General features: G+C 47.0%; 4 protein-coding genes across 7 annotated transcripts; 2 read left to right on the top strand and 2 right to left on the bottom strand.

Moving 5' to 3' along the window:
• Window positions 1-165: 165 nt before the first annotated feature.
• ganabb (glucosidase II alpha subunit b) lies at window positions 166-10206 on the bottom strand. 3 transcript variants are annotated; one of them, XM_047024060.1, is made up of 25 exons: window positions 10114-10205; window positions 9942-10019; window positions 8923-9024; window positions 8713-8821; window positions 8449-8576; window positions 8010-8189; window positions 7061-7124; window positions 6806-6887; window positions 6607-6703; window positions 6257-6437; window positions 5908-6061; window positions 5505-5740; window positions 5216-5342; window positions 5014-5093; window positions 4744-4884; window positions 4202-4298; window positions 4028-4129; window positions 3641-3884; window positions 3485-3549; window positions 3271-3347; window positions 3036-3110; window positions 2821-2934; window positions 2547-2656; window positions 2255-2355; window positions 166-1661 (listed from the first exon to the last, which is right to left on the bottom strand). In XM_047024060.1, exons 2-25 carry the CDS (start codon window positions 9959-9961, stop codon window positions 1552-1554), a joined length of 2796 nt encoding a protein of 931 aa, XP_046880016.1. In that variant the 5' UTR covers window positions 9962-10019; window positions 10114-10205; the 3' UTR covers window positions 166-1551. The 3 variants fall into 3 exon arrangements, with proteins under 3 accessions (XP_046880016.1, XP_046880005.1, XP_046880024.1); XM_047024049.1 differs by having other exon boundaries at window positions 9942-10206; XM_047024068.1 differs by lacking the exons at window positions 9942-10019; window positions 10114-10205 and adding an exon at window positions 9359-9444.
• Window positions 10207-10493: 287 nt separating this feature from the next.
• ints5 (integrator complex subunit 5) lies at window positions 10494-14215 on the bottom strand. Its single transcript, XM_047024037.1, has 2 exons — window positions 13976-14215; window positions 10494-13747 (listed from the first exon to the last, which is right to left on the bottom strand). Exons 1-2 carry the CDS (start codon window positions 14047-14049, stop codon window positions 10789-10791), a joined length of 3033 nt encoding a protein of 1010 aa, XP_046879993.1. The 5' UTR covers window positions 14050-14215; the 3' UTR covers window positions 10494-10788.
• A 240-nt stretch (window positions 14216-14455) lies between these two features.
• Window positions 14456-16818, top strand: LOC124470295 (phospholipase A and acyltransferase 4-like). The gene is made up of 5 exons (XM_047024116.1): window positions 14456-14570; window positions 15116-15185; window positions 15321-15429; window positions 15570-15838; window positions 16049-16818. The coding sequence occupies exons 2-5, from the start codon at window positions 15171-15173 to the stop codon at window positions 16169-16171; spliced, it is 516 nt and encodes a 171-aa protein (XP_046880072.1). The 5' UTR covers window positions 14456-14570; window positions 15116-15170; the 3' UTR covers window positions 16172-16818.
• Window positions 16819-17045: 227 nt separating this feature from the next.
• Window positions 17046-19290, top strand: LOC124470300 (phospholipase A and acyltransferase 4-like). 2 transcript variants are annotated; one of them, XM_047024136.1, is made up of 5 exons: window positions 17046-17174; window positions 17823-17872; window positions 17986-18094; window positions 18277-18545; window positions 18772-19290. In XM_047024136.1, exons 2-5 carry the CDS (start codon window positions 17858-17860, stop codon window positions 18889-18891), a joined length of 513 nt encoding a protein of 170 aa, XP_046880092.1. In that variant the 5' UTR covers window positions 17046-17174; window positions 17823-17857; the 3' UTR covers window positions 18892-19290. The 2 variants fall into 2 exon arrangements, with proteins under 2 accessions (XP_046880092.1, XP_046880083.1); XM_047024127.1 differs by having other exon boundaries at window positions 17057-17174; window positions 17811-17872.
• The last annotated feature ends 75 nt before the right edge of the window (window positions 19291-19365 follow it).

Raw genomic sequence — 19365 nt, 5'->3', positions numbered from 1 at the left:
ATGCGACAAAAGTCCTCAGCTTCCTATTCCTAAAATGTCCTTGTCCAACGTTTCGTATGCACTCGATACTATTAATAAAACAAAGAACAGCAAACTGAAATTATTTTGTTAATGTACATTTATTTTAATCAAATTCCACTTTTAATCATACAAAAAACAATACCCTTTAAGGTTTGGTCAAGTTTATTTCAATTGGTCTCAAGTCACTGCTATGTTTCCATCGCATTTTCACAACTCATCAGATTCTCCATAGTCACCGTTCAACAGGTTAGCTGCAACATTCTAACGATCTCAACATTTAGGAACAAATATTTTAAATGAATCTATGGCAGAAGGTCATACACCCCCAAAGTCCATTCCTCTGATCTCCACTAATCAGGTCCTTGTAGACATCTCTCTGCATCTCTGACAATGAATAAAGAGCTCTGGTTTAGATTTGAACAAAAAAAAGAAAGTTACAAAAGAACACCCTGAAAACCATAAACATAGGCCTGTACCAAAACCCCTAAATCTAAAATCCCCATCCCCTAAACCTGGTAAACAGTCATGTCTCCCCTCAAGTGCATTACAAAAAATAAGAATCAAGTTAATAAAACTGATAGACAAATCTGAACCAAAAGTTGAAAAACATTAGATGAAGCGTTTGCAATATCAGTGGTTCATTCCCCTGATCAGTTCCCAAAGTAACGTTTTATAAATGAGTTCAACTTTTCAGTAGTTGTTCACCATTTTTGCCTGTCTTCTACAACCCACACATTCAATAGCACAGAAATAATGAGGCTTACAACTTTGAGTCAAATTTAGGAGAAGAAAAAAAATGAAGGAAAAGGAATCTTGATAAAAGGAATTAACTGGCCTTAAATTACAGCTGAGAGGACTGTTACATCCCATTGCAATACAAAAGCACACACAGAACATTATGAAGCATCCACATAATTGGTCACAGCATTGTTAAGCGATGTTCCCTAAAAATCTAACAAATGAAATGTGGCACGTGTTGAGGTGAGCAGAAAGATAGATCCACTTTGTTGCATTATAAGTACTAAAAAGGTGTGGATGGAATGAATTAACTACAAACAAGAATTAACTACGTAATTAAAAAGGTGGCAGATAAGCCCAGTCTCATAAATGTGAACATGCGCCTTCATTTGAAAATCAAGTTATTCAATTGTCTTTGAGATCCGAGTCATACCAGCTGGCTAATTTAGTAGCGGAATATTTTTTTGTTTGTTGGGTTAAATCTCCAGTGCAGCCTCTACAATGATATCATAATCATTAATAATCATTTTGTCTTCCCTACAAAACTAAATGGACAAACAATAAAAAAGTATCTAGTAACGCTTCAGTAAGTTGACAAAACTCTACAGTTTGAGTTAATGCAAACCAGACATGGACGAGACGGCCAGAGTGCAGGAGGTGTATGGTATGGTGTAACGTGTGTGCATTTCTTGGTTAGTCAGATGTGCCACATCTTTTCAGACATCTTCTGTCAATCTCCTCAGTCCAGTTGTCATGCCTTGCCTATCTTCTCTACCCTCTTCGTTTCCATGGTTACTGGAGCATCACAACCCAGTCCTCCCCTGCGTTCATTCCCGGCTTGCGAAGGGATAAAACCGACATGGAGGCATCAAAGTCAAACTCCAGCTGTCTCTCCTTGCCATCTGGGAAAAAAAGGGGATTAGGCATCAAGTAGGCATTCCTAGAGTAGTAGATCAGTGTAACTTAAGAGTTATATGAAATGGAGAGAGAAAACACAGTCACTGCGTTTACATGATGGTATCAATTCGATATAATATATATATGGCAGTGAATGAACCGAATCTTTAGCCAAAAGCATGTCATATCCCAGTACGATACGTGGCGCTGTTTTCATTACAACTAGAGGTGAATCAGCCCTTTCCGCTTGACCTCTTCACCACTACCAACAACAACAACAACATCAACATTTCGAGAAAGACGGCGAACATGGAGTTGAAGCAACGTCCCTCATCATACATTTCGTGCATGATGACAATAGGAGTACTGCGAATGCAAACGGCCCCAAATAAGCCAGTAATTCAAATCCATGTAAACGCAGTGTGTGTTTACAACCACCTAGGTCTCTTATATACATCACTCACTCAAAAGCATGTCAAACTATGGTCAAGCATTTTTGGTTTTGTTTAGTTGTTTAAATGTCCACTTGGCAATCTCAAGTAGTGGAAATGTATTTCTCTGGTGGACTGAGTGCTCAAGGTTTGGGACAGACACCCACCGGCAGTCTTCAGGATGACCTTGCTGGGCTTACTGGCCCCCAAGATGAGGATGCGCTCCACCCAGGAGGGAGTGGAGAACAGGGCGTCTGGTGCAAGGTTGCTGCAGGAGCACATAAGGAAAATTAGGCCCTACATCCATACTGAAGATAATGCTGGCACTTCTACATGGTTGACAGTGCTGATCAATTCTGAACGTCCTCAAACTCTCAGGCGAGGACAGAGAGAAAGAGCATAGAGAGGGAGAGAAAGAGAAAAAGATACGGTAGCTAGAGACGTAAGAATTGTACACACCTGGACGAGAGCTTGTTATTGGCGAATGAGAGTCTCCTGTGGATGAACTCCTTCTTCTCAAAGTTGAAGGTGTGACCGTCATCTATGTAGAGCTCCCCCTGGGCGGTCCTCTGTAACACACGGCGTGTTCACACAACTCCCCCAAATACTCCCTCTACTCCTGCCATCCACTTTGCATGTCCTGAGTGTATGCCACTGGTGTGCACGGATGCATGCGTGAGAAAGAAAGAAGAGATGGAGAGATAAGTCATGAAAGAATGTGTGTGTGTGTCACCTGGGGACTGAGGGCCACATATAGGGTGTAAGGGTCATTCTCCATGCAGCTGGAGGACCTGCGTACGCGAACCTTCCTGGGAATGATGGAACCACCACGTTGGAACACCGGGATCTGGGAACCGCAGACCCCCACGATTAGAGGTGTGACCGTGTGTGTGTGTGTGTGTGTGTCAGCCAGCGGCGGTGTGTGTGTGTGTGGACGCTGTCTCTTACGGAGCTGATGGTGACGGGGATGTAGAGGTTTTGCTCTCCATTGTGCTTCTGGAATGTGTGGACGTCAAACCAAACCTGAGGGGATAGGTCCAAGTCCAGTTACATCGTACAACCTTCATATGATCTTCCTGAGTTTTTAGTCCCCAATACTAGCATGGCTTTGTCAGAGACACCCTTCTGTAAGAGGAACTACGTTGTTAATATTGTCATGATTGTCTTGTTTTAGGTTCCCCACCTCTCCTTTTCCGGGCAGGTAGGCTGTCACTCCCCTTGACCCCTCGTCCGTAACGGGATGCACCAGAAGGTCCCGCCCTGAAGCAAAGGGAAGCATGGGTAGAATGAGACCCATGGCAATGGCTTCACTGCTATATCCCAAGCAGTCAATCCGGCAGAGTTTGTCCGCATTACAAAACTGCATTGATTGATCTTATCATGCTTGACGAACTCACCGAGCAGAAACTGGTCGTCCATGGAGAACGTAGCTGTGTCCTGAGGATAATCTATCCACAGAGCTCTGGAACAGAAGAGGGGGAGGTAGATTAGGGCGAGCGTAGGTATACACAGACACACACACACACACGTCCCTGTCTTGTTGCTGAACCGACCTCATGACGGGCTCCCCGCTGCGGTGGGCGTGGTAGAACAGCTGGTACCAGTAGGGCAGCAGGGCGTAGCGCTCACGCACCGCCTCCCGGATCAGCGCCGTGTTCTCGGGCCCAAACAGCCAGGGCTCCCGCCTGGGCGTGTCCAGGTGGGCGTGGGCACGGAAGAACGGCTGGTACGCCCCCGTCTGGTACCAGCGAACCAGCAGCTCCGAGCTGGGCGCCTTAAAGAACCCGCCCACGTCGGCTAGGGGAGGACGAACGAAGCAGGATGTTGATGGAGGTCTGTGTTTTAACGTGCGCGTGTTTTCCAGCCCATCGCGAGGCACACAGGTAGAGAAGTGGAAGGAAGGTTGGAGAGGGGAACAGGGTCATCACAGGTCATCTTACCTCCGCACAGTGACACTCCCACCAGCCCCAGGCTCAGACACATGGGGATGGATATCTTCAAGTGGTCCCACTCAGCTGCATTGTCACCAGTCCATACGGCACCTACACACACACACACGTTAGAGTCCGACAGGTGTTAAGTCACAGCCTCCAGTCGTTTAGGGTGGGACTCACCGTAGCGCTGAGACCCTGCGAAAAAGGCTCTGGTCAGGACGAACGGGCGCTCCTCACCGCCCGAGCGCTGGATCAGACCCTCTGCCGTGGCCATGTGCTGAGAGGGGAAGACAAAGTCAGGTGACGACACGTCACCCGGCACCGTTTCAAAGCATGCATCCTTTGACATCATGGTCAAACTATGGTCTACCTGCATTAGCTCTGGTGACGTCTTAACAACTCAGTCATTAGGGGTGGGAATCGATTTGCATTTGAATTGCAACTTAGTCTTCTAGCAATTCATATTGATTCACAAACGTCAAACATCGTTCAATAAAATTTAAGCATATATTGAATCGAAATTTGATTACAAACTTTCAAAATTGTAAACATAAAAAATCAGGAATCGATTTTTTTGCTTCGAATCGTGACCCCAAAAATCGTTTTGAATCGAATCCTGAGGTACCAAAAGATTCCCACCCCTATCAGTCATCCATTAAAAGGTCCACATCTAAGGTGAAAAGGTATGGTTTTAGGCATGAAACGGACAGACAGACACACACCACATAGAGGCCGTAGAGGTTGTGGACGTCGCGGTGCTCCCAGGCTCCGTGCATGGCGTCCTTGTGCATGGTTACCTCCGGGCCGTTAAACACAGACGGCTCGTTCATGTCATTCCACGTGTATAGGTTCTCCATGGATCCCTGGGGAACCGGGAGAGGGGTGAGAAACTGAGACCTCCGAGGACTGAGAGCGAGGTTGTGGAGGGAATGTCAGTGTTAAAGATGGGAGCAAGTGTGTACGTGAGGGGCTGAGGAGGTAGAGTCTCTGACCTCGTATTGATCATAGGCAAACATGCTGGCCCACCAGTTTCTCATCTCTGGGTTTGTGAAGTCTGGATAGCCAGAATTACCTGGACAGGAAGGAGAGAGAGATTAAACACCTCTGTCCTATGCTCTATGACAGTAAAATGTATTCTGTCAAAAGCCTATTGTTTTGTGATGTAATTAAGGCTCAGTTTGTGGGGTGACGTACCAGGCCAACACCAGCCCTCGTAGTCTCCGCCATCTTTGTTCTTGATGTAAAACTCCCGGGAGCGGATCTCGTTGTGGATCTTATAGTTGCTGTCCACCTTTATGTGGGGGTCCACGATGGCCACCATCTATAGGAAGGGAGGGAAGGTAGAAAACATTAAGGATGAATACATGTGTTGAACGTAGAAGCAGTAAAGTATAGACACGTGACTCCATCACCAGGTCACTGCTCGGCTGCTGGGTCAGTGTGTTTGTGATGTGCATGCGTGTGCATGCTTGCGTGTGTGCACCTTGCGTTTCTTGTCCTGCAGGCCCTGCAGCATCTCCTTGGGCTGGGGGAACTTGTGGGGATCCCAGGTGAAGTAGCGCTTCCCGTCAGCGTGCTCGATGTCCAGCCAGATGAAGTCGTAGGGGATGTCATGATTGTCGAACCCTTGGTCTACTGCCCGCACGTCCTCCTGGTCGTTGTAGTTCCAGCGACACTGGTGGTAGGCCAGCCCCGAGAGGGGGGGGAAGGACTGGGTCCCTGAGGCGGGAAGGAGCAGACAGGGAAATATGAGTGGAGGTGTCCAATATTGACTGGGACTAATAATAATGCTCCATGTCAAACCGTTCCAGACTGGACTGTCAAACTAGACACGGATTACAAAAAGATTGGAATGATTGTGTGTGGCGAAGGGGGAGGAGTCTAACCTGTGAGCGAGGCGTACTGGGAGAAGACGTCGGAGGGGGTGGGGCCCAGCATGATGAAGACGTCGATGATGCCGCTCTCAGAGATCCAGCGCACGTCCGTCTGTGGCGTCTCGCTGGAACCCTGCACGTAGTCCAGCATCTGGCCAAACACGGTCTGTTTAAACACAACCCACAGACATCAGTGTGTGTCAGGGTCTGTGTGCGTGTGAGAGAGAGTCTTATTTGCCTGACATTGGTGTTTGTGGAAGTATAGTGTGTGTATGGGCGCCACATTACCAGGGACTGTAAGGGGCAAGAAAGTGTGAGGGCATTCATTATGTGACAAAAGAAAGGCCTTTTTAGGTCTCACCTTGCCCGCTGTGTTGGAGCTGATGTCCACCCATGTCTCAGCAGCATTGAGCCAGAAGATGGCGCTGGTGCGCTGGGTATTGTGGGCCAGCATGACTGGGATGGCGCCGTACAGAGACATGGGGTTAAACAGCTCGTACTGGAACACGTCCAGGTTATACAGGCGGTACGGATCTCCTCCACTGTAACACACAGAACAATTCTGTTTTCAACAAAAACACAAATGGAACAAACAATGACTGTCCCCAAGCCAAATCTAAAAGCCTTAGGCTGGACAACAACACTGGTCAGTTAACAAGTGTTGCTCCTGGTGCAATTACAAGCATGAATCTTAACGTTTTCATTGCTTACTCTGTGGTCTTTAGTTGGAGGCTATCGGCGTGTTCCGGAATGCCATACACATGCTCCACCCCCGGCAGAGAGAAGTCCAGACTGATGGAGGAGGGGCCTGTGGGGAGAGAGCGGAGCAGCCTTTAAATATTTAACAGGACATAGGTGTCTAGGCAGACACCCAAACGGAAATGAGAAGAAAGGAAGTGTATGCGAATACCATTAGGTTTGGCGTCTGTGTGAGATTTAAATGTCTCCTCCCACATCCCATCTTCCACTTTCTCCTCCTCTGCATTTGCTCCCTGGGATTGAAAGATGGAGCAAGCAATAGGGGGGGGGGGGGGGGGGGGGGGGGGGGGACCAACATTAAAGTGGGGGAAGAGGAAGAAAGGTGAACTACAAGGCTAAACGAAAGGAGAGAAAAAGCGAGGTGCAAGTAAGAACAGAGGGAGTTTGTTTTCTAAAGTTTCCTTACGTCCTCTGCTGGCGGGTTGGCAGGGTCTCCTTCCTCTTTCTTCTCGGCCTCAGGGTCTGCCTGTCTGCTCATGGGAAAAGGAGAACAAGAGCGAGGGGAGGAAAGGAGGAAGGAGAGAGGGACAGTGAGAGAGGGAGGTTAGTCAAACAGAGACCACTTTATATTGTTACCTGGAGCAATATCAGCTAAGTCTACTCATCTCAAATCAACTAGAGGGAGCACACAGGAAGCCTAACCATGTTGACGGGCTACGTTGCCTGTTTCTTTATGTAGGAGTGCTACTGTGAAAAACTAAGCTCTCTGGGATTTTGTTCTAATGACAAAAGGGGATTGAGAAGGGAGCGACTCCCTGGACGGGGGCTATTTGAGGTAAAACACACCCAGGGCACTACAGTCACAATCTGGCCTCGGCGGAGGCCGCTGCACAGACCAGACAGAAACGTACAGCATGGTTTGAGTACACTGCTGCTAGGGGAGCCAAGCCACTACATACAAGACTGCTCTTCTAGGGTCAGCAGAAGGGTGATTTGGAAGGGCAGTGGACACAGACATGGGAGAAAAAGCTTGAAAGAGATTATTCTGGGCATTACATGCCCAAATCACTACCGTTGTGACCCATAAGGACTACACTGTAATTCCCAATCTACAGTAATGAGTCATAGCCTTATAGTGTTGTCAAGCACAAACAGTTATTTACAAAACTTAAGGGATGAAGCCTACCTAGTGAATACCCACTTGATTTTATCCCACATGCTACCCAATGATTTAGTTATCTTATAGGAGAAACTTGAAGTTGAGGAAAAGAGCAGGAAAAGAGGACAAAAGAAAGACAAAATGAAATGGTGAAAACATGAGGACCATGCATCGTGTGACCACAAGAAAACATGGAGACATGGCACTAAGAAACGGCCGCTTGGGGAGTGAGGATGAGAGAGCGAGCGTGTCTTACGTGTCTTTGCGGATCCTCAGGTGCTCGAAGGCAAGCAGCCCACGCGAGTTGAGCGACATCAGCACCTCCCGCCCCTCCATGATGTCTAATCGGAACGGGTGGGCACTAACAATGACCCTCTGGGACTCTGTCCCCAGAGACAGAACCACCCCATTCTCATCCTGAGACAGGAGAGACATTCTGGCAGGAAGCAGGGGAGGAAGGAAACAGAGACACAGAATGATAAACCCAAAACAAACACATGCAAGGTGCACTCAAACACACGCAAGACTATAAAACTATACAGAATCTGCCAGACATTTTTATCCAGGCCCCTTTCTGTATTTTACAAAACCAAATTCCTGTCTCTTCTGTAGTTGTTCCCTGATCCCACAGCTGTTGTTCTACTCATGTGGAGCTTTTCTACCTCCAGCCCCCAGGGGGCAGTCAGGGGACTTACGGCTCAGTGGGAGGCTCCTGGATGAGCACGTCTGGGACCTCAAAGCGAGGCTTCAGGGGCTTCAGCTCATTAATCTTCACCCTTGTCATGTTGCCTTGGAGACGGTAGAGCTCCAGCAACAGACGCACCTGTGTGGTGAAGAAGATGAGGGTGAAGAGTGAGCTCCCTCCAGAGTACACGATGAGAAAACATACAACATGTATAGTATCACTCCATTAAACCATGAGTGAGATTGTATATTCAGTGTGTGTGTGTGTAACAGACCTTGTTGTTGTCATTGATAAGCTGAAGGGTGAGTCTGGTGTTGGTGAGCTCCATTGTCTCCAGCAAGGCCCTGTAGGGGGACTGTCCAGGCTTCAATGCTCGCTGACGCCTGGATACACACACATGCACATTAACTTTGGCCACATGACTGATGTGCTATGCAGGAAAAACAAACTCTTTTGCAAACCAAACCACATCAAGAGGACTTACTTGCAGAAGGCACTTTGATCACAGGTCTTGAAATTCCCACGATCCACAGCCCGTGTCCCACTTAGGCAGACACACAGCCCCAGAACCAAGAGATAACCCATCCTGAGAATAGAAACAAAAGAGATAGAGGGGAAGATAGTAATACCACAAGCTGTAGTCGACGCTGAAGATTCCTGTATAATGCATCAATGCACTTTGACCAGAAAATCTTGTATATGTGTCCGGGAATTCATAAATCGACTCAATAGCTGTCAATAGCTGATTGGCCGCTTCGTGTGTTTTGTTGTGGATGAGTGTCAGAGGAAGAACGAGAACTCCTTCGGACCACTCAATAAGCCCAGCTAGTTAACAAACAAAAACTAGAGTCATTTTATGATTTCGACATAATTCAATGAATGATCCTCTACAGAGTTGATTAAAGACACTTGAACAATACATTTAACGGTAGCCTGCTAAAATTGTCGTAGATCCAACCATGGTCTTCACACAAAACGTACTACTGCAACAGGAAATGGTTATTTAGCATCGTGTGCTTTTCTACAATCCGGCTTTAACATCCTGTCAAATCCCGTTAGTATGCTAGTTTAGGTTAGCTAACGCTAAATTAGCTGGTAGAATAATGACCATTAACGTCAGCAACTATTTAAAACTAAGCTATCCAGTCATGACAACTCACCAAGCACAACTAATGGCAAATATACCTCATAAATTAGTAGATATAAAGGCAGATGGTCATATGACTAGCTAGCTAATTAGATTGTGATCATTCTATTTCTAAGAGCTAGCTACGCTAGCCAGCGTAGCGCGTTACGCGCTGGCGACAATAAGCCGCTTGTAACTCAATTGAAGGGGGTTCACTTTGTCAGTGGCAATTAACCTGAATAAAGAAAACTTGGAAGTCTACTTAGAACTGCAGCAAGCATATAGACATATAAATCTAGCGCCAAAATAACATGGCCGCACAGCATATATGATAGTGACTAATTACACGATAAAGCCGCGGAACTGCATTGTCTTACCTTTCTATGAAGGCGGCCATCTTGATTATGCTTCAACCTTGGTCCAGCCCTGTTTCATGTCGCACCATCAAAGATTCGCTTGAAAAACAAGATTACGCAAAACCAACTTGAAAACGTTTTTATCATCGACGTTGAATACTCCTTAATATATGTTGTATATGTACATATTTACATTTCTTTGGGAAAAAACGCATGTGTCATTTCACAATCATGGATTAACGAAATACGTTTCAATATTTCATCAGTTGTCTAGGATTGGGCAAATATCTTGTTTCGTGTATATCTTTATCTTCTCTGGATCTGACACGTCAGCATGGGACGAACCGACAATCCCCCCCCCCCCCCCCCCCCCACCCACACACACACACACACACACACACACACACACACACACACACACACACACACACACACACACACACACTTAAAGAATACACATGGAAAGGTTAGGCCTTATATTGTAGTTGAATGCGTTGATTATCATACATGTTCAATTTGATGTGCATTTCAGTAAAATAAAAAAAATAAAAAGACAAAATAGGCCAATTTGTCATTGTGTGGTCATTTATTGTGACAGTAGCATTTTCACAGTAACAGCAAGTTAGAAAATACTTGTATGTTATAAAACAAAAAACAAAAATGAATAGACACATTAAGGTACAGAACTAGATGAGGCGAGAGGAACAACCAAATACTGAACATTGCAAAGCAACACCCCCACAATTCCCAGTCTTCTACAATCACAACCTTCCTCCTACTTGCATTCACTTACTATCCCTCCTTAACTCAGTTTTTTCCCTTGCCTACAGTTCAGTCCCACCCTCCATCTGTTCTTTCCATTTTTCTCTCAGAGTTGAAAGCGCCAGCACAGGTGGCCAAGACGGTCAATGTTTTTATGCAGGACACTATGGATAGGCGCCACATATCTGGCCACATCTCCATCCCGTGAGAAGTCTCTGCAAAACAGGCCCTTCTCTGAGCTGAACACAAACTTCTGGGGCATTGGACCATTGCCCCTCACATACTCCCACACAGCCAGCAGGAGCAGCCTGACCTCAAAGGGAGTCAAGTAAGGGAAAGCCTCATGGACATTGGCCAGTACAGGGGGCAACAGCTGGCCTTCACCCATGCAGGACACCAGCAGACAAGAGGCCTGGAGGTGCCAGGGAGAGTCCACGGCCGAAGCCTCCCGTGAAGCCTCCCAGTGGGCGAGGAGAGTGGCCAGCAGGCCTCGGAGCACCGCTGAACAGTAGCAGAGGGCTGGACGGCCAGCAGCCACAACGTGCAGCAGGGGGAAGAGCACGGGATGGGCCTCGAAACATCGTCGGATGTGGATGTCTCTCTCCACGGTGGTGCGAGCGTGCTCCTCCGGCGGCCATGACAGTTCTCCGTTGGCCACGTCTGGGCAGATGTTCTCCACCAGCGTCACGGCAACCACCTTGGCAGCCTCTGCACTGATGGGTGGCGGCTCCTCGGGGTCAGAGGCTGGGTGATGCCCTCCGTTGTTGAGGCTGCCGTTTCCCCCCGACACTCCAGGGGCACTGCAGCACTGAACGGTGACTGCCAGGAGAGTCTGAACATTCTGAATGACCCCGGCTGGGTCAGGATGGGGCTTGGCCGTGCGGACTTTCAGCCCTTTACCAATCACACCAGCATGGAACACTGACCACACGCTGCCGGAGAAGTTGACTGTGGTGCCAAACTTGCAATTGATGTCCAGCAGAGAGGCTCCCAGGTCTTGGGTCGGGGCCATGGAGACGGGGGTCTCCACACCCGTTTCCTCTGTCTGCCCTCCAAACAGGTCTGAATTGCCTTTGTGCAGGGCTCCCTCCACCAGCTGCTGCAGGACACATTTGAGGGTCAGCGAGGAGTAGGCCGCAAGCCGAGACAAGAGGCTCACCGAGCAGTTCACCGCCTCTCCCACCTGTCCTCCATCTCTCCCTTTCCCTCCTTCTCCTCTCCGCCGCAGGGCCAGGAAAAAGTGAGTGACGGTGGCCCTGCAGACCAGCAGCAGATGGGCGGGGGCAGCTGCGCGGGGGAGAGGGCTGCAGGACAGGAGCCGCACGGCAGCGTGGGATACCCCCGAGTCCCCGTGGAGGAGCAGTGGGCAGAAGTTGTGGAGGTGTCCTGAGACCGCCGCCCCCACCTGCACCGCCATGGAGGCCTGGGCGCCCCCAGCTCCAGCCCCTCTCCTCTCCTCCTCCTGGCTCTGCATGGCGGACGCCAGGTTGAGCAACAGCTGCCGGAGCTGCCGGGGCCCTAGGGTGTGGGTGTGGATCTGGGCCACACAGCGGGCCACTGCTGCCGGCAGGAGGCCGGGCAGGCAGGCAGAGAGCGGGCTGTGGAGCTGCCAGGCCAGGGCCAGCTCCTCTGGGTTGCGGGCCTGGGTGAGCAGCTGGCAGAGGGCCTCTGTGGCTACACTGGGGCCGCCGTACACGGACAGCAGACACAGCAGCTGGTGCAGCCAGAGATGCCGCTTCCTCTCCAGCCGTAGTGTCTCGGCACACAGCTCCCCCACGTGGGACTGCAGCTCCTCAAGGAAGGGGACCACGCGGCGGGTCTGGGCGGCGGACGAGTGGGGGTTGACCTCAGCCCCCTCAGGACGGTTGTAGACCAGCTTGTGGAGGTGCAGGAGGAGCATCTGGAGCAGGCGGTCGCAGGCCTCGCGGACCCCCTCGTTGGGGGAGGGCGTAGGGCCCGAGATGATGACGGAGGCAGGGGTGGCGGTGTCGGCCAGGAAGCGTAGGACGCGGGCACCACCGGCGGGGCTCTGGCTGATGAGGTGAACGGCCAGGCCCAGCATGTTGTCCAGCTCATCCCGGGGCAGGCCCTGGAGCGCCACCTGGAGCTGGAGGAGCACGGGCGGCCTCAGAGACTCCACCAGCTCTGCTGACACAGCACCAAGGAGAGACGGGGACAGCGCCGCCAGCTGGAGGAGGAATGGCACTGTGGCCCTGCGGAGTTGGGCGGAGCTCTCCCAGGAGGAGGAGCCTGAGCTGGACATAGGGGGCGGGCTCAAGCTGTCTTGGAACATCCTGAGCAGCTCTCGCCGGATGCTGTCCGAGTGTCGCGCCGCCAGATGGCCGAGGATGCCCACCACAGAGCCGATCTTCGGCACTCGGCTACCCTTATCTGCTCCCCCCTGACCGAGCTTGTCTCCCGGGTAACCGTGGGAGCAGAAGTCCTTGAGGCCACAGGCTAGCACTCGACTGATGATCGTGCCTGGGAAGGAGGAGCCAATGTGGGCCACCACCCAATCAAAGTACGGGGAGTGCTGGACTGACGTGTCCAGCAGAGCATCTACACAGGCGTCTGGGCACCAGGCCAACATGGCCGCCAGGCACTGGGAGTAGGCCTCCATAAGAGAGCGAGTAGCGGCACAGGACATCCACAGCTGCAGCAGCTCGTTGAGGCTGGAGGAGTGAGGGGCAGCCCGGCGGCCGGCATGCTTGCTGCTCAGCTGGCCCAGCAGGTCAACAGCCCAGGATGACACCAAAGGTGCCCAGGCTCGGGGGTTGAGGCGGATGAACTCTGACAGCACACCGTGGACCTCCATGATCACGTCCTCCAGGTTGGAGCTGTGGGCGGAGTTGCCGTCTCCCTCCATTTCCAGGTGGTGCAGGAAGGCGGAGACGTGTTCATCATATACGCCCCTCAGGTGCTCAAGCACAGCACCGCGACAGGCGGGGACGGAGCGCAACAGGCGCACGGCACAGCGGGCATGCTCACGAACGCTAAGTTTCCGACCCTGGTTTTGGTCTACTCCACTGATGAAGGACTTGATCTCCAGAGAAAGTTCCTGAGGGCTGAACATATACAAGATAGCAAATATGGTAGATATATATATATTAAAAACATTGCAAAAGAAAATATTGCAAAAGCTGAATACTAAGTTCAAATACATTTAGCCCAAGCTCTTGAAATATCATGATGACAGACTTCAACAACAGATGTAGTCAAGTCAAGATACATTATTGAAATGTTAACCATGTCATACTGATGTAGGACCGCTAGTGACTGGGCGATTTTCTCACCTGAATACATTTTGCGTCGTATGACTGTGAGTCTGCATGGCTTTCATAGTAGTACTACCAAAAACGGTAGACATCGTTTGATTGTTTCACTTTGAAAATTCACATAAACATCTATTCCCAGCTTACACACAAAAATGTTTCAATATTTTACATTAAATGTCGTGTAGTTTGATTATACTTCAGACAAAATCGCAAACGGTTGTCCAAAGACGGAAGTCCCGCTTCTTCGATGGTACACTTCTTCTTTTGTTATATTCGATGGTAAACGCAAACAGCGAAAGAACACGTCTGATTTAATTACTGCCATCTAGTGGGAACGAACAATTCCACAGTTTACCTCTGGGGGTCGAGGAAAAAAATACATATGAATTGTTTTGAGTTTTTCCACGATGTTATACTCGTAAATGAAAAAATAATATATATTTTTTTTATTTTCCTTCATAAAAAGATCACAGGCAAAGTAATTACGTCAACAACAGCAAATAATCGAAGGGAACGCCTATTGGTTTGTTGTTGACTTCAGAGCTGTCAGGCAGTCTTACTACAGTCAGAACAGAAGCTTGCGATAAACTGACGCCGTAAAACCGAGGCAACGGTAAGAGCAACTACAGATGAAAGTCAAAAGCTATACCAATCTCCGATTTATGATTTTGTTATGTGAAAAGATACACACGTTACCCAACCAATCTCCGATATATGATGTTGTCATTATGTGTTACGTTACCCAACTAGCACTTTCCAGGACGGAGGCTGATGTAAAACAGAATTGTATGTGCTATTGCACTGTAGCCATAGCTAGCTGACTGTCACGGGATTAGGCTTTTTTTTTTTTTTACATGTTGAGGTATTTTGAGTAGAAACTGGTTCCTATTCCAGTTACTCAATATATCCTCATGGGATAACCAGAGATTGTGTAAATGCTTGAAGATATTTGCCCAATCTCATGAGCAGTCTGACATCACTTTCATCAGAGCAGAGGGCATTTTAAATAATACTACTGGTGATCATGGTTACCATCAGTGCATATTAGTAGTGTGTTTCTACTGTTAAATTAATTTGTCAAAATGGCCTTACAGCTGTCTAAAATTTGCTTCGTTATCAAAAGAGGAGCTTTGATCTGAGCTAATCTCTTACTTACAGTCTGAACAATTTCGAAATCGAAACCACTGTAGACCAGGAAAACAGAGCAACACTCATGGCCCCAACTTTAGTAAGTTTATGATTTAATGTAAAAATAATCATGAAAAAACGATTTTTATGAATACATTTAATTATTTCAGTCTGATAAATTAGGATGTCTAAATATTTGGCTATTTTGTAACTTTTTTCCTTCATGTGGCCCTAGTATGATGAAAAGCCGGAGCCAGGAGATCTAATTGAGATTGACCGTGGGAACTACCAGCATTGGGCTGTGTACATTGGAGATGGCTTTGTGGTTCACTTGGCACCTCCCTGTAAGTAATCTCTTATCTGAGAGATGGACAAACTGGTCAAGATAAGAATAATCCATAAGCAGTACCTGAACAATTGAGGTAGACAATTTAATTATGAGTGATTCTACCCCTTCCCTCATATCTCTCCTCTCACCCTACAGCTGAAGTTCCGGGGGCGGGGGCTAGCAGCATGATGTCAGTGATGCACGACAAGGCCAAGGTGAAGAAGGAGGAGCTTTGGGATGTGGTGGGGACCGACAAGTGGTGCATCAACAATATCCTGGATGAGAAGTGTGACCCCAGGCCCGTCGACCTGATCCTGAAAGATGCGAAGGACATGGTGGGAGCAGAGCTTTCCTTCTGTGTCTTCAGGGGAAACTGCGAGCACTTTGCAACAGAGCTGAGATATGGGAAGGCAGAGTCTCGCCAGGTAAAGATGCTAAATGTACTTAAATAGGGTCGATACGAGACCTGGATCCTAGTAGATTAGGACAGGATGGAGTTCAGAGTGGTTCAGAGTGGTTCAAGACTCAAAGCCCTGACTGTTCATCACAGCACTGGTCCATGTCTACTTTACTCAGCAAATCACTTCAGAGAACAAAATCATAGTAGTTGCATTTTGTTTTTGTGTGTGTTCCAGGTGCGTAAGGCTGTGAATGCTGGTGTGGGGATTGGCGTGGCCACTGTGGTTGGCTTTGGGATTGTCGCCCTGGCAGGAGCCATCTTTGGAAGTGGAAAAAAAGAGAAGAAGGAATATCAGTAACAAGATTTACGATCCACAAGATATGGGAATGCTTTATAAGCAGCTATTCACCAGCAAGCCAAATTGATTAATTATTCAAACAGCACTTATACTATACTCCTCTGATTCAATTGATCAATAAATACCTGTTTTATTTTGTAGGGGTGGAAGTGGAAATGAATATAAACTGTTATTAATGAAAAAACACAAAGAATAGGCACTTGGAAAAAGATTGTATGACATATTCTTTTTTTGCCACGTATGAAGGTGCCATTGCCTTGAAGGTAGCGAGCATAAGCTAGGTTGTAGTTCTCGAATTACACGAATTACACAATATGTACCTTGTAAATTATAGGCTACATTAAGTTATAGATTGATTATATTGTTGGTCCCTTTAACAAACCTTTGTCAATGTTGGGTTTTTCTAACACTTCAATGTGCAATAACTGATAACTGAGTCATCTTCTTCTTCAAGATTACATTTTCAAATTGCATCCCTTTGATGCTGTTTGTAACTGTTAAACTGTTATTTGTCATAAAGTGATGTCAAGTTTTCCAACCCTTGTTCCAAAACACTTCAAATTGTAACAGATATGTTATCTATAGATAATGAAAGTGTGTTAACTGGCAGGGAATGCACATTAAATCTTTGGAATAACTGAACCAGATTGCTTTGGATTCTTCATCTTATTTGTAAACATTTGCAGTAATTCATAACGCATACTGCAAGTAATTTCATTTGTTACTCAATTTAGTATGACTACCATGACAGTCGATGAGAGTCTTCTGGACTCATTCTCGTGGCACATTTCGCTTGACAGGACTGTTCTCAATGACGAGATTGTAAGTGCTGTTCTAAGATCAGTCCCACTGTCCGTGTACAAACAAACGTTTATTTGTCAGAGGCAAGGTTCCACCTCCTCACCGTTACCTCACCCACCAGCCAGCTGACTGCAGCCCTCATTTGGCATTTGGCAGGTGATCTTTGACAGCTCGCTCTATGTGGACATTTCTATTGACTGCGGTAAGCGTGACTTAATGAAAGTCACAAAATATACTTATCTCGGATTTGTTGAGTAAATCTTGTGAAGTTGTGTTATTATGAAGGAGCTAACTTATGTTAACCAGCTATCTAAGATGGCTACGCACTGGAGTTCGAGGTGAATGTAAACAGACGGACCAACTAGGACTATTGATAACTAGCAGCCTGTTCTTTGCCACATACTGTAATGCAAAACTATAGAACAGTGCTTTTATGTGCAGTGTTTGACCGTCGCTTTGGATAAAAGCATCTGCGAAATGAGTACGGTAGCATAACTGAAAATGCGGTTTTGCAAATGAACCATAGATAGCTAGCTTTTGCGCCATGTCTAATGAAAGCTTTGAATAATAAAAAGGAAATTACAGTTCATATCAGTCAACCTGAAACTCTACTAGTACAAGCTAATGAACACTTAAAGCACATGAACTTTACAAAAAGAGACCTATTTAGTAAATTGAATGACATTGTCGGCCTACTGAATGTAATCCATAAACAAAACCGAAACAGTCAAATAAGACAGTAGAGTTTATAGTTTATTTTTGAGTTTATGGTTTATTTTTTAGGTCACTTTTCAGACCGTTTAGGAAAGAAACCTATGATAAAAAATCCTATGATAAGTTTCTCATATAGGAATCAGAGGACTAAAAGCAGACAGAGGAACATCAATGGCTCCAACATTAGTAAGTTTATAAACAATTTGTCAATGACTTGTGTAATGTTATTGAATGAACAATTTAACAACACTGTGCAATTGAGCAAAATGTTTGTTTATTTTTTTTCCATGTGGCCCTAGTATGATGAGAAGCCGGAGCCAGGAGACCTAATTGAGATTGACCGTGGGAACTTTCAGCATTGGGCTGTGTACATTGGAGATGGCTCCGTGGTTCACTTGGCACCTCCCTGTAAAAAATAAATAATAATCGCATCTCTTTTTTGGGCACTCAAATATAGACCAGAATTATCTTTACACAGTACCTGACTAAACTACTAGACAATTGGATTCTAAGTGATTTTCTACCCCCTTCTCTCTCCATCCTCGGTCCCCCGTTCATCTCCCTATTTCTCTCTTCTGCTGCCCATGCAGCTGAAGGCCCGGGGGCGGGGTCTAGCAGCATGATGTCAGTGATGAACGACAAGGCCAAGGTGAAGAAGGAGGAGCTCTGGGATGTGGTGGGGACCGACAAGTGGAGCATCAACAATATCCTGGATGAGAAGTGTGACCCCAGGCCCGTCCACCTGATCCTGAAAGAGGCGAAGGACATGGTGGGAGCAGAGCTTCCCTTCTGTGTCTTCAGGGGAAACTGCGAGCACTTTGCAACAGAGCTGAGATATGGGAAGTCAGAGTCTCGCCAGGTAAAGATGCTAAATGTACTTAAATAGGGTACTTAAATGGGTGTGCTTTACATGTACATTAGAGGGTTCTGTTATAAGCTTAGATCGTTCTAGTTTTGAAGGTAAGGCTTAGGTCAGGAAAGGTTTGTTATCACAGTACTGATCCAGGTCCACTATACTAATCTTGTCTTTGAACTTGTAGTATGTACAAGCTTTTGCGATTCGTTTTTTTGGGTGTATATTCCAGGTGCGGACGGCCGTGCAGGTTGGTGTGGGGCTTGGTGTGGCTGCTGTGGTTGGATTCGGCATTGCTGCTTTAGCTTCAGCCATCTTTAGTGGTGGGAAGAAGGAGAAGTCAAATAAATGACAGTGATATCAACCACAAATGATAATGTGCTTTTTTTCCTCATCTGCAAGCCTCAGCACCCATGTGGAGGTAGCAAGGTATAACCATCAAATGCCCCGTTCGAAAACTGTTCTATTAAGCATTATCCTTTTGAAGTGAACAAAAATGCTTCTCACTGCACTACTCATATTACATTACTGCTGGCCATCACTGTTTTACTCATCTGAGCGTAGTTTTCCAAACATTATTCCCAAACTCTTGAAATTGATTAATGCGTAATACATGGAGCACTTGATTTTGTATATTAGCTGGCAGGGATTGCAATGTAAATCTTTTGATTGAATGACTGAACATGATGGCAGTTGATTAAAATGAGTTGATTTAACCTTTTTAAATTTTCAAATAAATATTGTACCATGAGTCACTAGATGTTTTGTCATTTTGAAATGTGTTTTGGGTGAAAAACTCCATTGACCCTAAATTAGGTGGAATTGT

Source organism: Hypomesus transpacificus, chromosome 1, assembly GCF_021917145.1.
Source record: "Hypomesus transpacificus isolate Combined female chromosome 1, fHypTra1, whole genome shotgun sequence".
NCBI classification, from domain to species: Eukaryota; Metazoa; Chordata; class Actinopteri; order Osmeriformes; family Osmeridae; genus Hypomesus; species Hypomesus transpacificus.
Note: the sequence above shows the minus strand (reverse complement) of the source record. Positions and strands in the feature narration are given on the sequence as shown.

Excerpts from the sequence above, each read along its gene's own strand:
- ints5 (XM_047024037.1), bottom strand. The coding sequence starts at position 14,049 with ATGTCTACCGTTTTTGGTAGTACTACTATGAAAGCCATGCAGACTCAC. Across the intron at positions 13,748-13,975 it reads ACGACGCAAAATGTATTCAG|CCCTCAGGAACTTTCTCTGG; the intron begins GTGAGAAAATCG and ends GTATATGTTCAG.
- LOC124470300 (XM_047024136.1), top strand. Across the intron at positions 18,095-18,276 it reads GGTTCACTTGGCACCTCCCT|CTGAAGGCCCGGGGGCGGGG; the intron begins GTAAAAAATAAA and ends CTGCCCATGCAG. Across the intron at positions 18,546-18,771 it reads GGAAGTCAGAGTCTCGCCAG|GTGCGGACGGCCGTGCAGGT; the intron begins GTAAAGATGCTA and ends TGTATATTCCAG.
- LOC124470295 (XM_047024116.1), top strand. Across the intron at positions 15,430-15,569 it reads GGTTCACTTGGCACCTCCCT|CTGAAGTTCCGGGGGCGGGG; the intron begins GTAAGTAATCTC and ends CTCACCCTACAG. Across the intron at positions 15,839-16,048 it reads GGAAGGCAGAGTCTCGCCAG|GTGCGTAAGGCTGTGAATGC; the intron begins GTAAAGATGCTA and ends TGTGTGTTCCAG.
- ganabb (XM_047024049.1), bottom strand. The coding sequence starts at position 9,961 with ATGGCCGCCTTCATAGAAAG. Across the intron at positions 6,704-6,805 it reads CACAGACGCCAAACCTAATG|GCCCCTCCTCCATCAGTCTG; the intron begins GTATTCGCATAC and ends CTCTCCCCACAG. Across the intron at positions 2,657-2,820 it reads ATGTGGCCCTCAGTCCCCAG|AGGACCGCCCAGGGGGAGCT; the intron begins GTGACACACACA and ends CGTGTGTTACAG.